The 14056-nt window shown below is 39.3% G+C and overlaps 1 protein-coding gene across 3 annotated transcripts in view; it reads left to right on the plus strand.

Annotated features, from left to right (window-relative positions):
- Positions 1-14056, plus strand: part of NTRK2 (neurotrophic receptor tyrosine kinase 2) — a 199671-nt gene that overhangs the window by 122029 nt on the left and 63586 nt on the right. The window contains exon 14 of one of the 3 annotated variants that reach the window (XM_036402535.2): positions 8749-12564. The exons of the other annotated variants lie outside the window; for them this stretch is intronic. Coding sequence (XP_036258428.1) covers positions 8749-8759 — 11 coding nt within the window. The 3' untranslated portion in view covers positions 8760-12564. Of the gene's footprint in view, positions 1-8748; positions 12565-14056 lie in introns of those variants that run through there. 3 annotated transcript variants of the gene reach the window in all.

Consider the following 14056-nt stretch of genomic DNA (forward strand, 5'->3'; position numbering starts at 1 on the left):
CCTCTCAGACTTCTCTGCATCTGTTTTACAAGTATAGGGTAGATCAGCAACAAGTTGAACCTAACAGACATTTAAAATTTTATCAGAGATAAAATAATAATTATTTATAATAAAAACTCTGTTGGTAATATTATTAAGTACTCTGTAATGCTCTATAATGTTCTTAAAATATTTTTGTCAGCCTTAGCCTGGTAATAAATTTTAAATAGGTTTCTCATGTTCTACGAGATCAGCTGGAGAAAAAAATATAAGATTTTTTTTTCTCAGTGGAGGATGTTTAATTAATATGCCATTTTAATTTAGATATATATTCTGTATAGTAAACTACCTGAGGTCAGCATTTTTGAGTCATATAAAAACTAGGATTATGTGAGTAGACAATCCCAGGAACATATTTCCATCATTAATCAACAGCTGAAATGTATTTTATGATCATTTTTTAGAGCTCTCCCTTTCTCACTTGCCCTTAAGCTAGTTTTCTTTTGATTTGTTGGGCAGAAGTGAGAACATCTTTCATTACCCTCTGCTTTCTTGGTTAAGGATGCTGAAGGGACCTCTGCTTACTGGGATATGTCTGAGGGACAAAAGGAGAGACAGGCAGTCCTTGAGCTCAGCAGCATGTGGCAGTGAGGGTTGTAGTAGGTTTCTCAGCCTGTGATTGAGCAGACCATTCCACAGAGAATGGGCTATTGATCTTCAAAGGTCAGAATGTGGAGTGAATTATAAGGCATACAGATCTGGTACGAGGTGAACACTGGATTGGTCTTCTCTCCGTGCCTATACTAATTGGAGACTATTCTTTGCAGATTGAGAGGGACTTATTGGGATTGAAGTACAAAACTCCTGAAGGGGAAAATACGTGTCAAATAAGCAAAGTCAAAATGCTGCAATGAGGTCTGAAATTCTTTAAAGTTCTCCAGATGAAATATTGTGCTGTACCTATGGCTAGCAACTTGCCTGTTAGCTTTGGGGGCCAATTAAACAATTAATTGCAAAACGTGTGGCATGGGGGCATTTTTTTGCATTTATAAAAAATACGTGTTGTATGCATATAAATTCTTTCCTGTTTCTCTATAGTGCAACATATCTCTGTATATCTAATATTATATATAATAGTACTCTAGTACTAATACTCTCTCTAGGGATTTTTTTTTAATTTCTCTAGTTGAGAAAATCTAAATTCCATTTTCAGGTGTCAGCTAGTCCACTGAAACAGCATTCAGGTGCTAAATAAAACTAAGCGACTGGTTTTCTAAGGAACCCTAAACAGCTTCAAAGTGTAAAGTCTCGTCAATAGAATTCAGAGGTTTAGTCAGCTTAGTACTTTGGGAAATTCCAGTAAATTATTGTTTCACCTTTAGCTACCTAAATGCCTTTGAAAACCGGTTGTTGGAAACTGCTGAAAGTCAGTAGTTGCACAGGCTGCAGGAAAAGGCTGCAAGAGGATGCCTTGAGCAGCTCTGAATTGTATCGGATGGTTGGAATCAGAATTAAGAAGATGGGAAGCAAAGCTGTTTTCAGAGATGCTTTCCTCCTTTCCTCCTCCCGCCTTGGTTTATTTCCCATTGAACTGGAAAGGAGGAATGGAAAATGGGATGGCTGTCTCTATAATGTTATTTATTCCCAAGACTGGATAGAAACTAAATCTTACTTCAAACAATCTCCAGTTTATATAATTTTGAAGGAAAGACAGATTTGACAGAATTTTCAACTGCCATTAGAAATACTTCCTTGAGCCGGAGTTTTAGCTAGAAACTTTCTGAAATGAAGCCATTCCCACACTGCAACTCTTATTTCTGAGTGTTGCGGACAAATTCTTTAGATGGTTTGGGTTTGGTTTCTTAGGCTTTCTTTCAAGGATGTAGGTTTTTTTCTTCTTCTTTTTTTTTGGTGCCAACAGCTTGGAAGGCCTGTGGATGCCTTAACAAAAAACCCCCAAGAAATATCTGGAAACAATACCCATCAAGTGCAACATGTTCCATGCAAAGTAGGAACAGAAAAAGGGAAAAACAAATGGAAAAGAAACAAGAACCTCAGCTTCAGCTTTTGGCAAAGAAAACACAATAATTACATGTCTGATTTGTTCCAACCACTTTGCAGGAGGACATGATTTATCTTGTCCCTATTTTATTCTCATCAGAAGAAAAGCAACAGTTTTGCAGTATTTGCAGACTCCACTCAAGGGAGTTGAGACTGAAATAGCAATGGGATTGCCTTTGGACAGAAATGCATTGACCTGCCCTGTGTAGAAAAGCTTGAAAAGCCACTTCTTGAGTGGTAAAGAGCAAGAGAAATGCTTGTAGGCTAATTCTCCAGCCCCTGGTTTGGAAGTACCCTGCTACACTTGTTGTGTTTTAATGGCTTTGTGATGCTTTGGTCCATAAAGTTCACTTGTGCAATGACAGGTGTGCAAAGGTGCAGTATAATCAGGTGAGAATTAAATTATTTGTGTTATCATTGTCCAGCAATGCCATTCCTGCTTATGTTGATGGTAAATTCTCGCTTCATTTTGTGTATTTTATCTGCTCAGTTCAGGAATGGACAAATTACTACAGTGGATCGTGGTAGTAACTCTTCTAGTACCTGAAAATGGCAGTACCTATTAGGAATCTTTCTTCAAAATAAGCATCCAATAAACCTTAAGTTGAGTATTTCTTTCAAGCCTTCTAACACCTAGATTGGCTTGTGCTCAGTGACATACTGATGTCCTTTTGTAAATACTCTAACCCTGTCTAGTAAACAAGCAGATATTCCCTGAATACTATGTAACACCTTCCCTGACACTAACGGCAACATATTTATATCCTTCTATGGCTGAAATACTCAGGACCAGGAGAGCAGAGGAGCAGAGAGATCAGAAGCAGCTGTAAGGCCAGTGAGTCACAGATCACCCACAGCCATTGTAACAGCGAGCTGATGCTCGTCTGTCCTGGCAGGTAATGATGTGTTAGGAAGATTAGGGATGATAAGTGTCCCGCACTCAGTGCAATCACAGGGTCGAGCCTTTAGCTCTGCCCCAAGGTCTCTGAACCCCCACAGCGTTCACAAAGTGCCTGGAGAAGGGTACCCCCTCTGCAGCAGGACAAGCAGAGGCAAATTTGCAGTCCCTCAACTTCGGCAGCCCAGGGCTGACTGCAGGTGTGAGCTGTGACCAAGTCACATCAGTTCTGTGCCACTGCTGGGCAGGGTGAGTTAGTGGGCTGGACTCCTTCAGATGCCATAGCCAGCCCCAGCAGGCATCAGACATGGAGCTCAAAAGCTCTGTGCTCAACTTAGCCTGGCAGGAAAGGGACTTTCAGCCTTGTGCCCACCCCTGAGAGGAGACATCAGTGCTTTTTTTCAGTGAGGTGTAGTTTCAGACACAGTAAATCTCACTTCTCACCCGGAAGATATGGTAGAAGCACAGACTTAAGACTCAAATTCACAGAGAACTTCTTGGAGAACACATTTCCTTTTTTGACTTAACTTTTTTACCTGAAGAGGAAGATGACTATTTCCCAATTTGGTAAAGGCTTTTGCATTATGCATTCTAATGTAGCACATATTGTTGCTGGAAATGGTTTCCCACATTTACCATGAGCTTGAATCGCACTTTAAAGTTACAGTTTTTGCCTCTTTTCATGGCAGAATTATAGAGAACCCTGGAATTGTACCACACTGAGGAATAAACACAGTGCAAAACAGAGTATATCTTTCAGGAATCATAGAATCATTAAGATTGGAAAAAACATCCAAGATAATGAAGTCCAACTTCTGACTGAAAGAGGAAGATGAGAAGATTCAACTTTTCTTTGCAGTGATAGCTTTCCTCTAGAGGCCCCATCCAGAATTGATTTCCCATTTTAACCAACATGAGTCTTTCCTGCCTATTGATCTCTGAGTGTTTTAGGATTGGCCTCAACATCTGAAACAGGGCTGTGGTAAATGGCAACATTAAACAAACTGGTAAGAGATTTTTTCTGGACTGGTAGGTTTCTTTTTTTGACTGCAAGACAGAGTCTTTTCAAGACAGAGCAAAGCACACAGGTATTCACTTCTCCTGCAGAAGACATCTTTGCCATCTCAACTTTGCAGCTTGTGTTTATTGACAGAATATGTACACAGAAATACATACAGCACTTTCTATGGGAAAAACACAGAAAAGCATTATGTGTTTTTATAACAATGGAGAGAAAGTGTACAGAGAAATTCTTGGGGTTTTTTTTGTCTCCTCTTGGGATGGAGTTCCTGTCTCTGTGTGACATAGTTATTTTTCATCATATAAAAAGGACTGTGCCCACCCACAGCGAGCTCTTGGCCTCATCAGAGCAGTCATACATCCCATCTAGATGTCTGCAAAAGCTTTTAAGAAACATTGTTATGCTTTCTGTGGTGTTTCTCTATGGCTATACTGTATACAATCATGCATGTTAAAATCCACACTGTTCATTAGCTAAAGCATCTCAAGAGATGAGTTTTCATTTTTAAGAAAGAAGAACAATTATTTGAATGGAAATGCGGTCTCAGGAAAGAAATCAGTCCTGGGTTTAAATCTTTCCTAGATCTTGATGCTCTGGTAATAAGGAAAGGAAATCCTGGTTCACAAGCTAGGATATAAACCCTCCATGGTCACAAGCTGCCCATTATTCCCTACTCTGCTTTCTGGTTAAATTTTGGAGAGGCTGTGTCTGTGCAGATCTGGACTTCAAGTTTTGCATGGCATATTAGCTCTCTGGGTAGTCAGTCTAAGGCAAGCATAGATCAAAGCCCATTTGAACATATTCAAACCAAACCCAGATACTGCTGTTCTTTGTATTTGGAATTAGCTTTTGGGTTGTTGCTTTTAAGTAAATTAATGAGCCATTTAATACTGTGCAAGCTAAGCATTTCTGCATTCTGATACACTTGAGTTACTGAGTGTATTCTTTGTGTGTGTTGTTAAGTTGTGCAAGCTCTAGGAGGACTGTAAGTAAAATTACACTTTTGAACAGTTAATGTGATCTAGAGAAGGTTGATGGTTTGATTCACATGACACAATAGTTTCTTATCCCTGCCTCTTCAACCCAATGAAAGGTGGGGGAGCAAAGCATCAGGGAAAAATAATGTAAAGACTTATGAAATGAATCCTGTACATGAATGCAAAAATATGAAGTATACTATTCAATTTTATAGCAAAATTATGGAACAAAGGAAAGTCAATGAGAACTCTAACATTCTGCTTGTTACCTTTAACTTCTGCTTGTTACCTTTAACTTCTTTAACTTTACCTTCTGCTCCTTGTGGGCAGAACACAGTATATGTCCTTAGGTTTTGCTACAGGGAATAATGCCCATGTTGCAAATATGGAGAAAAATTCTTATCTTTAGGTGTTTAGGCCAGCAAGCACCTTAAGGTTGACCTTGGTGTTATAAATATGAACTGCAAGAAACAATTACTGAGAAAACTAATTAGACTGGACAAAACTGAACCAATGTCACAAAGATGCAGCAGATATAAATCATGCTCAGAAAATAGGGGAAGGAAAATACAAAATCCTATGACTCACACCCAAGCAATAACCAGAGAGGGCTCTGGTAAGAAGTGGCACTCTGGGAGACAGCAAAGTGTACAGCTCTCCCACTCCCCAACAAAAGGAAGAAGCAGAGAATGGGGGAGGGAAAAGGAAATAAAAGATAAGGAAGACAAAGGGTAGGCCTGTTGTCAATTTACTCTGATGAAGCCAATGTTTTCCAGCTGTACTTCTCCAAACTTAACACAATTACAATCACTACCTCCCTTGTTCTCCGTGGTTTCAGGAATAGGATTAAGAAGGCAAAAGGATTTAGGCAAGTAGTCTTTGCTTTTGATACAGTACCTGACTTGTTAAACACACAGTGTTTGATTAAGGCTTTTCTAATTGCCTTTCACCAGGCCAGTGGGTTCATTAAGTTTTCCAGTTTTGCTATGTTTTATCCTAACAGCTGACTAGGCTGGTCAGGTTGAGAAGGGAATTTACCCACATTTCTCTGTACCCCAAGAGAAGAGAACTGGAGGTTGGTGTGTCAGGGCCTTGTAACTGTGGCTTTAACAATTGGTTGACTTGGTTTTATAGCTTTTAAACTGATGTTTATTGCTTCTCTATCTGTTCAGTAGGGAAGTCTTGAATCCTTGATGGCATTGCATTATGGTCATAATTATAAACATCTCAGATCTTTGGGGAGTGTGAAAGGATCAATAGAATACAAGATGAAAAAGAAAAACCTCTTCTAGGTCACTCTTTATTTCTGTATCAGTCTGTGCCCCCCACCTCCAGGCCCCAGCTTCTACTTATGCTGCTGGAGAAACAAGGAGGAAGATTACTAGGATGCTGGGAGAAGGGAAATGTAACAGCAGTGCTTGTGATTATGAAAGGTTCTGGGTATTTAAGGTGTCCTAATTTACATTGGCTGTTGAAAAGCTGAGGAACTATTCTTCAGATTTTCTTTTATTAGGAATATTGATATAATGGCACCATCCTTACTGAAGATGAGATGGCCCATCATAATCCAAATGCTGAGTTCTAACACAAAAATACTATTGCATGCAGAACTTTTGCTATCCCAAAGGATTGGTACATAGACGAAGTCTTTGCAGTAACACAGGAATCAAAATGCAGAATCCCTCTTTCATTATAATCATTTTGCTCAGTCTGGGAGAGATTTTGAGAGCAATTTCTTTTAAGTCACAGAATTCAGATCAGAATATAAAGTTTGTCAACTGGGAGTCCACATTGGTAGAATGAGGAAAACAATCAGTGGAGCAATGTGCTCCACTCTGTGCCCGGATCCTGCACAGCTTCTGTGTGAGACTGGCAACCAGTTCTACATCTGGTGGCAGCCTTGAAAGTGTGGTTCCTCCATCATAATGCAAAGTGAGATAGGTCCTGCAGCCTTTACCAACCTCCTTGTACAGCCAGAATAATACAGCTTTTACTGAATTATTCCATCTTCAGTAAAAATCCTTCACCTCCAGAGCTCCAGTAGTATAATCCAGTAAATCCAGTAGTAGCTGAGATTTTAAATGCACAGAAGTAAAGCTGTTCAAAAATAGAATTTTCCTCCCATGGGAGATTTCAGCATTTTGAGATTATTTGCTGCTTTAAAATAGAGAAAGCAGAGGGAACTTGGTTCAATTTTGTCTAAAGTTTCAACTTGAACTATTGAAACAGAAGAAAAAAATCTTCAATAAAATTTAAACAAGTTGGTATTTTAAAAAGAATTTTTTAGGGAAAATATTTCAATTTGTGAAAATAATTCAAAATATGGGTAAGAGTGTTTATGTGTGTGCTTGTCTGGGGAAGGGGAAGGATTTTCCCACTTTGGAATGTTAAATTTGTTTCTTTGTTTTAGAAAGCAGAAAGGTAACTGAAAATCATCACCAAATATTTGAAATTTATTTTACATCATTAATATTTTTCAGTGAATTTTTTTATTAGCTTTATGCTGGAATTAATGCTATAGAAATCAAAATTTCAAATGTCCTGACTAATATTTAATTAATATTAGTATATTTTCTTTCATTCCTACACCTGTTTCCATCATTTTTCATGTTGAACTTATCTGATAAGGGACTTTAAAAGACAAAAAGTTGTACGTTACTGCAAGTGATATCCAACAAGTCCAAACCTTCATAGATTAAAGGGTGAAACTCCACTGAAGTCAATGGAGCTTTAAATGTTGGCACCACCAGAAAAGTTGCCCTGTGGAATGCACTTGCACTGTCATATTTTGAATGCTCTTCATTCTCATGACAGACATTATGAAAGGAGTCTCTTTTCAAACACTTATGCATTTATTATTTTAAAAACCCATTTGGTCAGAGAGGTCAAAAGCTCTTCTCACCACCATAGGGAGTCCATGGAAATTTCGGCATTCTGAAGTACCGCAGGTATCCAACAGCATTAAAACATTAATGATTTGTTTCGTTTTTCTTTTTAACCATGCTTTGTTTTTGTCATGAATCAAAAGTGGTGGAATCTAATTATTTTTTGATTGGAAGAGCAAACACTCCAGCAGGAAAAATGTTACCTTAAAATTGGATTACTTCCAACTGGTCCATAAAAAAAATTCCCCTAGTGAAATGGCCTGATCCCTGATTGCTTTCTATCACTAATGTCATGCTATAATACCATTTTTATGCTGTGTTGCTGGCAATTTTCAGTATTATCTATGCAGAAAATAGATTGCAGATCTCCTCCAAAAGCCCAGTGTTTTTCCTATTTGGCTGTACAGTAAAGCTGGAGTTTTCCCTCCTTGCCTATGTTGATATTTTTCCTTAAAAATAGAAAATAATGAAATCACTCAGTATTATTTCCATGCATTACTTTAGAGCCCCATGGTCCAAACAAGACCTCACTGTGCAAAGCACTGGGGACTCTGCAGGTGCACATAACCCTTGCCTGAAGAGCTTTTGGGCTATGGCCCCACTTCTGTAACCTGGAGCTACTTCGTTGTGCAGTGGGCAGGTTACAGACCTGGGGCTTCATGCACAGGGTGAGGAACGGGGAAAGGATGCTTGGTTGTCCTGCCTGTATGAGCAGGGAGTCCCAGTGACTAAATCCTTTGCCCCCAGATTACACAGGAAATCTGTGTCTGACCCTGAGGTGGAAGCCAGATATCCTGTGTGGCACCCTCATCCCCTGACCTATCCGTTCTTGCTCCCCACTGTCATGTTGGCCTCCAGCGCAGAAACTTCTAATCAAGGAATTTTCCATTGAGTTCTGCTGCTGATGAGTTTCTTTCTCACCAATAGGTGGAAACTGACAGCCCGGTTTCTCAGGTGACACAAGGAACGGTTCTGCCATCCCAAATGAGGCAGGAAAAACATCACGCAGAACAAGGAATTTTCCATAAGAAACTGTACCATAGCAACTGAAAAAGACGTTGAAGCACATTACACTTTCTCAGCTTGTTGCAACCTGTGCTTTGATGCAACAGGACATCAGAAAAATGAAGACTTGGGTTTTTTGTTTTTCTCTTCCTCACTTATTTCTTTGGCCAGGAGAGTGATTGTTTTAACTGGTGCTGCTTGATCATAATGAATTTATTGCAAAATTATGTAACCTTTCCACATCCGTCTCCAAAGTCTGTGCCAGCGCTTTTGTTCTGGCATGCATTGTCATACTATAGCTGGGGAGGGAGAGGGAACTACATCTGCAAACTTCCATAAGAGATCACAAGCTTCTGAAATTGTAGGACAACTAACAAATTAGGGTGCAGAAATATTTCCAACAGGCACAGCTGTGCAGTATGTGGCATTAAAATAGAGTCATTAAGAAGTAGTGATATACAAGCTAGCAAAAGTTTCTTTTTTTTATTAAACATATCCCAAATATGATTGTCAAATGTAACAGAAAAAAAAATCACTGTGCAGAAAAAAGTGGCTTGTGTTGGTTTGGATATGGACAAATTCTTTCTGTACCAGGCATAGTATTTATGTAAAATGTTGCATAAAATCTTTAAGGGAATTCTTTGCAGGACAGATGTTTATCTTCCTGAGCAGGTATAAAACACTGTTAAGAATGAAGAAAGATGAATTAACAGGACCTAAAATGCTTAAGTGAGAAAACGGGGATACCTGACTAGCACTACTAATCACCTGAGGTCTGGAGATCCCCTTTCTTTTGAACAGGAGCGGTTTAGTCATCTTCCTTTTCCTTCTATTTTTCAGAGTTCATGCTGCACCCTGCCCATATTTTATCTCTCCCCTGTGTTCCTTCTCACTAACCTCCACAATGGGGATCATCCTCCTCTCCTGTATATCTGCAGATATTAATTACTGAGTGGAGAACTGCAGAACATAGAACACTTTCTATGTGTGTACTCTCTTCTTATTGAGACTCACAGCTTGTTCAGTTTCAGAGGTATTTCTGTGCTAAGACATCCCCTGTTTCTTTGAGAATGTCTGTTTCATGTTCCCCTCAATGTCAGTGACAAGTCTGTCACTGATTTGGGAATGTTATGTCAGAATCCTGCCGAACTGGACTTGAACTGGACTTGAGCTAAAAATGCTGGAGCAGGATTTGTCTCAGCTCTGCTTACCTAGGGCTTCCAGCAAGGTCTTTGTGTGAAAGCAAGGTTCTTTTAGGACAGTCGCAAGGACAATGCAGATTTTTCAAGCTGCTTCCTTGTAGCTACTGTCCTAGCTTTCAATTTGGTAAATTATGGAGGAAAATACCTTTTTAAACAGCATTGAGAAGAGATTTTTCTCAATGATGTTGTCCCAATGCTTAGCTAGAATAGCCCTCATTAGGATGCAATTTACCATTTTCCCCAGTTTCCACAATAACTGGCATTTCAAAAGCCTACTTGGCACTGTATGAAGGCAAATGATACCCGTAGCCCCTGTTCAGAAATCTTCATTTGTTTACATCTATGAAGGTGTGGAAAGAGAGCTATTGCAAGTAGTTTTGAAGTGCTGGTTGTGGCATGTAAATCCCCAAGGACCTGTGTACCTGTTAATTTTTATGGAGGATAGTGCATAAAATACTGTAAACTAACAGCAGAAAGACTGGAATAAGCAAAGAATTAGGGCACAGCTTGCAGCAGACCTCACATTTTCCTTTGTTCATGGCAAGTTTTTTCTTTTTTTTTTTTTTTAAATAATGTGTCTTAAATTAGGGGATGCTGTGGGTTTCTTAATTGCTTTCTTCAGCAGTTTCTCTTTGTGATAGTTAATCTGGAAGAACCCCACTTGTTTTCCCAGCTCCCATTTTGTGAGTGAGGATTACTTTCATGGCATACAAGACAATTCTGAATGCAATGCAAGAGAAGTAGTGTTGTTTTAAAAGCTTTTTTTCTGAATGTATTGCCAATTTATTTTATTTTAGAGTGCATTATAATGAACTTTAAGGAGGTCAGAATCAGTAAAATTACAAGGAAGTATTTATTGCAGTCATACTCATATCTGAAGACTTCCCAGTTGAGATTTTGAACGTAAGATGGCAGTGAGAAGTTTGTGCCATTGTTTTCAAAATAAACCAAGTAAGAATCTTAATGAATACATAACTTATGCTTTATAGCTTTGAGACGCTATTCAAGTAGAAAATAACTAATATTAAAAAAAACCCCAAAACACTACTATTATGAAACAGCTAGGTATGCATTTCTGGCCTTATTTTCAAGGTGGGGAAAAAAGTCATATAGGGATTCACTCAGCAGAAGCCTCATAAGAGTTGTTTGCCAAAATGCTTATGATAAATACCTTTTAATCTGTGTGTATGTGTGTGTGTGTATGTGTAGTCTTCAGAAGCAAACAATGTTGTCTCTGTGGAGTTTCTCTGTAAGGAAAAATGAAAATCAGTAATAGTTATTTTTGCAGTTAGAGTCTGTTATATTCTTGGAACATGTAGCTGAATTACCATTCTCTTACTGAAGAAAATGTTACAAGAAAGGAGAATTAATATGACAAGCAATGATGAAAGGAATGCACTAGTCTATAAGTTAGTTTAGAGTTGTACATGGGAAAACATTAGAAAAACTACACAACAAATCTTGACATTGGTTTATAAATAATTATTTTAGCTTCTGACCCTTCCTCCTCATTAACATTCTGAATGACAGGCTAGAAACAAAAAGCCCGGAAATTGCCTAAGGGCCATTCTGTGGATGTTAGATTACCAAAAGGCAAAGTATCCCTCAGGTTTGACTACAGACTTCAGACATGTCCCTCCTAAAAGCAAGTCTGTACTTGCCTTCCTGCTGGTGGTGGTCTTGCAGGAGGCAGCAGTTAACAAACACTGCCTGTAAAGTGCTCTGTTAGGCCACCCTGGGGACATCTTGGCTTCAGTGTTTTAGCTAAGCACAGGCCAGGGGCATATCAAGGGACAACACCCATTTCCTTGGCTGCAACTGTCAGTTCAAGCAGCTTGAGAAAAGAATTCAGCCTTTTTACTGGTAACAGTAAAAATCATGGCAATTTTTACTATCTCCTTTACTGGTAAGCAGGTGGGGTACTCTGCCATTACAGTGCAACAAATGTAGCAGCTGTTTGTGTCGGTTACTGCTGCTTAAAATGTTTCCCAAGTAGGTGAGTGAGTACGTAGGCAAACTGGCAGTTGTTGCTCGGAGATAACTTGAACTTCAGGAGGAAGGGGAGAAAACCCCTACATTTTGCCTATCTTAGTTCTGTGAAGGCTAAAGCGGCTGTAAATATCATGGTGTACAGTAATTGGAACAAAACAGTTTTGTTTTTTAAGAGCAGTAGTCATATAGATGCTGGGTGAGAAAAGAACCTTTCTGGTCCATGTGTTTCTGGTGTCTTGCAGAGACTCCCAGAATTACATTTGCATTAATTTCAGTCTACAACTAGTATTAAAGAAGATTCAACTGAAAGTACTTTCCAAATATAAAGAGCACAGGGGATAAAAAGGACTATGATTTATGGCGACTTCTATTAAGCTTTTACAGAACATCATATGTGCATACGAGTTATCAACATAAAATGAACTGGTACTAATTGGGCAAAGCTGCCAACTCAGTCTTGTTATAAGTGTAACAGTCTTCTTTAGGTCACATTCATTTTACTGACATTGTATGTCAGATCCTGAATAAAGTTCATTCAGCCGTTTCTGCCGTTCTTCTTGTTTGCCCTGCTATGTATGTGTGCTGCTATCAGTGAAAGTTCGTGTTTCAGCAAAGACTGGGTCTGTGTGCTTTGGGAAATAAATGTCTCGGGTGTCTGCCCAGTGGCCACTTCTCCAGCAACAGCATGACTCTGGGAGGGCATCCTTTGATTGAATCACGCCTGGTGTTTTCCTCATTCATGAAAACTGACTGGAACAAAATGTTCAAAGTTCTTTCTTTTTCCCTTTCCTCTTCTTTTTTTCCCCTCTATCTCCTACTGCCTCATGCAGTAACTTTTACATGCCTCAAAAGGCTGTAACTGGGTTCATTATTGTGTGAGAAATCAGCAGCAAACATCCATGCATTTTGCTTCATTTGGGCAGCTCCTGTTCCTTAGTGACAGCTGGTTGGCTCAGCACACTATAATTATCAAGTCAAAGCCAAGATGCTTATAGGTAGTGAAAACACATTGGCAGAGACTGAATTTGTCCTCAACCTCGACATGGGCCACAGCTTTAAAAGATCCATTTGGTGGTGGATTTTTGGCACCGTTGGTTCTGGGGCTCTGGCAGTTTGTTATCACACTGGACTCTGTGGGAAGCTGTTGTTATCCTAAAGGAGTATATATCTTTGTTTTTCATTAGCTCCTGACATGCTGTATAGCTAACTTTTGATCAATGTATCTGTGTTCATTCTCTTTCTCTAAAATAAAATTTTATTGATGTGTGGGAGGGGATTTACATGTGTTAGTGAGAATTTACAAAGGCCTTACTTAAACTGAGTCTGAAGGAACTGAGTCTGTTTGATACCAAACAGACCTGTGGGTTTGTTGTCTGCAGTGGAACCAAGACATCTCTGATCCTACTTTAAACACACCTCCATTTGCCAGACTGACCATGGGCTGACTGAGTGACTGGTGCCTGGCTGTCCCTTGCCATGGGGGCATACAGAGCGAGGCATTGCCTATGATCCACTAAAGGACAAGTGGCCCTGGCCTCTATATTGTGCAGATCAGTTGCAAGGAGCTGAACGTAATGAAGACTTTTCCTCCCTCACCAAATTTATTTTACCAAAGGTGTAGAATTCCTCCTTATTTGTCTGAAATATAGATCTGTTTTCATGGTGCATGAAAATAACATGCTGAACCAAGACAGAAGAGAAAACGTGTGACTTTTTTCCTGCAGAAGAAATTATCTGAGAAAGTCTTCCTGTTCCCACTGACAAGTCACAGTTTTCTTTTCTCAATTTATCATGGAGCAGGCTAGGTTTTCTATTAGGACAATTAGAATAGGTTGTCACCTCATTGCTATTAAAAAAAAAACCACAAAAACCTTTCGTGTTCTCAAATCTGGCTGGGCTATAGTTTAGTCTAGTTTACAAATAATGCCCAGGTAGGAGTACCACTCTTTGCTTGCAAAGGTCAATGCAAGGAGCATGGTCCAGTGTAATTTGCATCCTTGCCTAGGACTTGGGAAGGTTGTCAGACCCTGAAGAAT

Source organism: Molothrus ater, chromosome Z (assembly GCF_012460135.2).
Source record: "Molothrus ater isolate BHLD 08-10-18 breed brown headed cowbird chromosome Z, BPBGC_Mater_1.1, whole genome shotgun sequence".
Lineage (NCBI taxonomy): Eukaryota > Metazoa > Chordata > Aves > Passeriformes > Icteridae > Molothrus > Molothrus ater.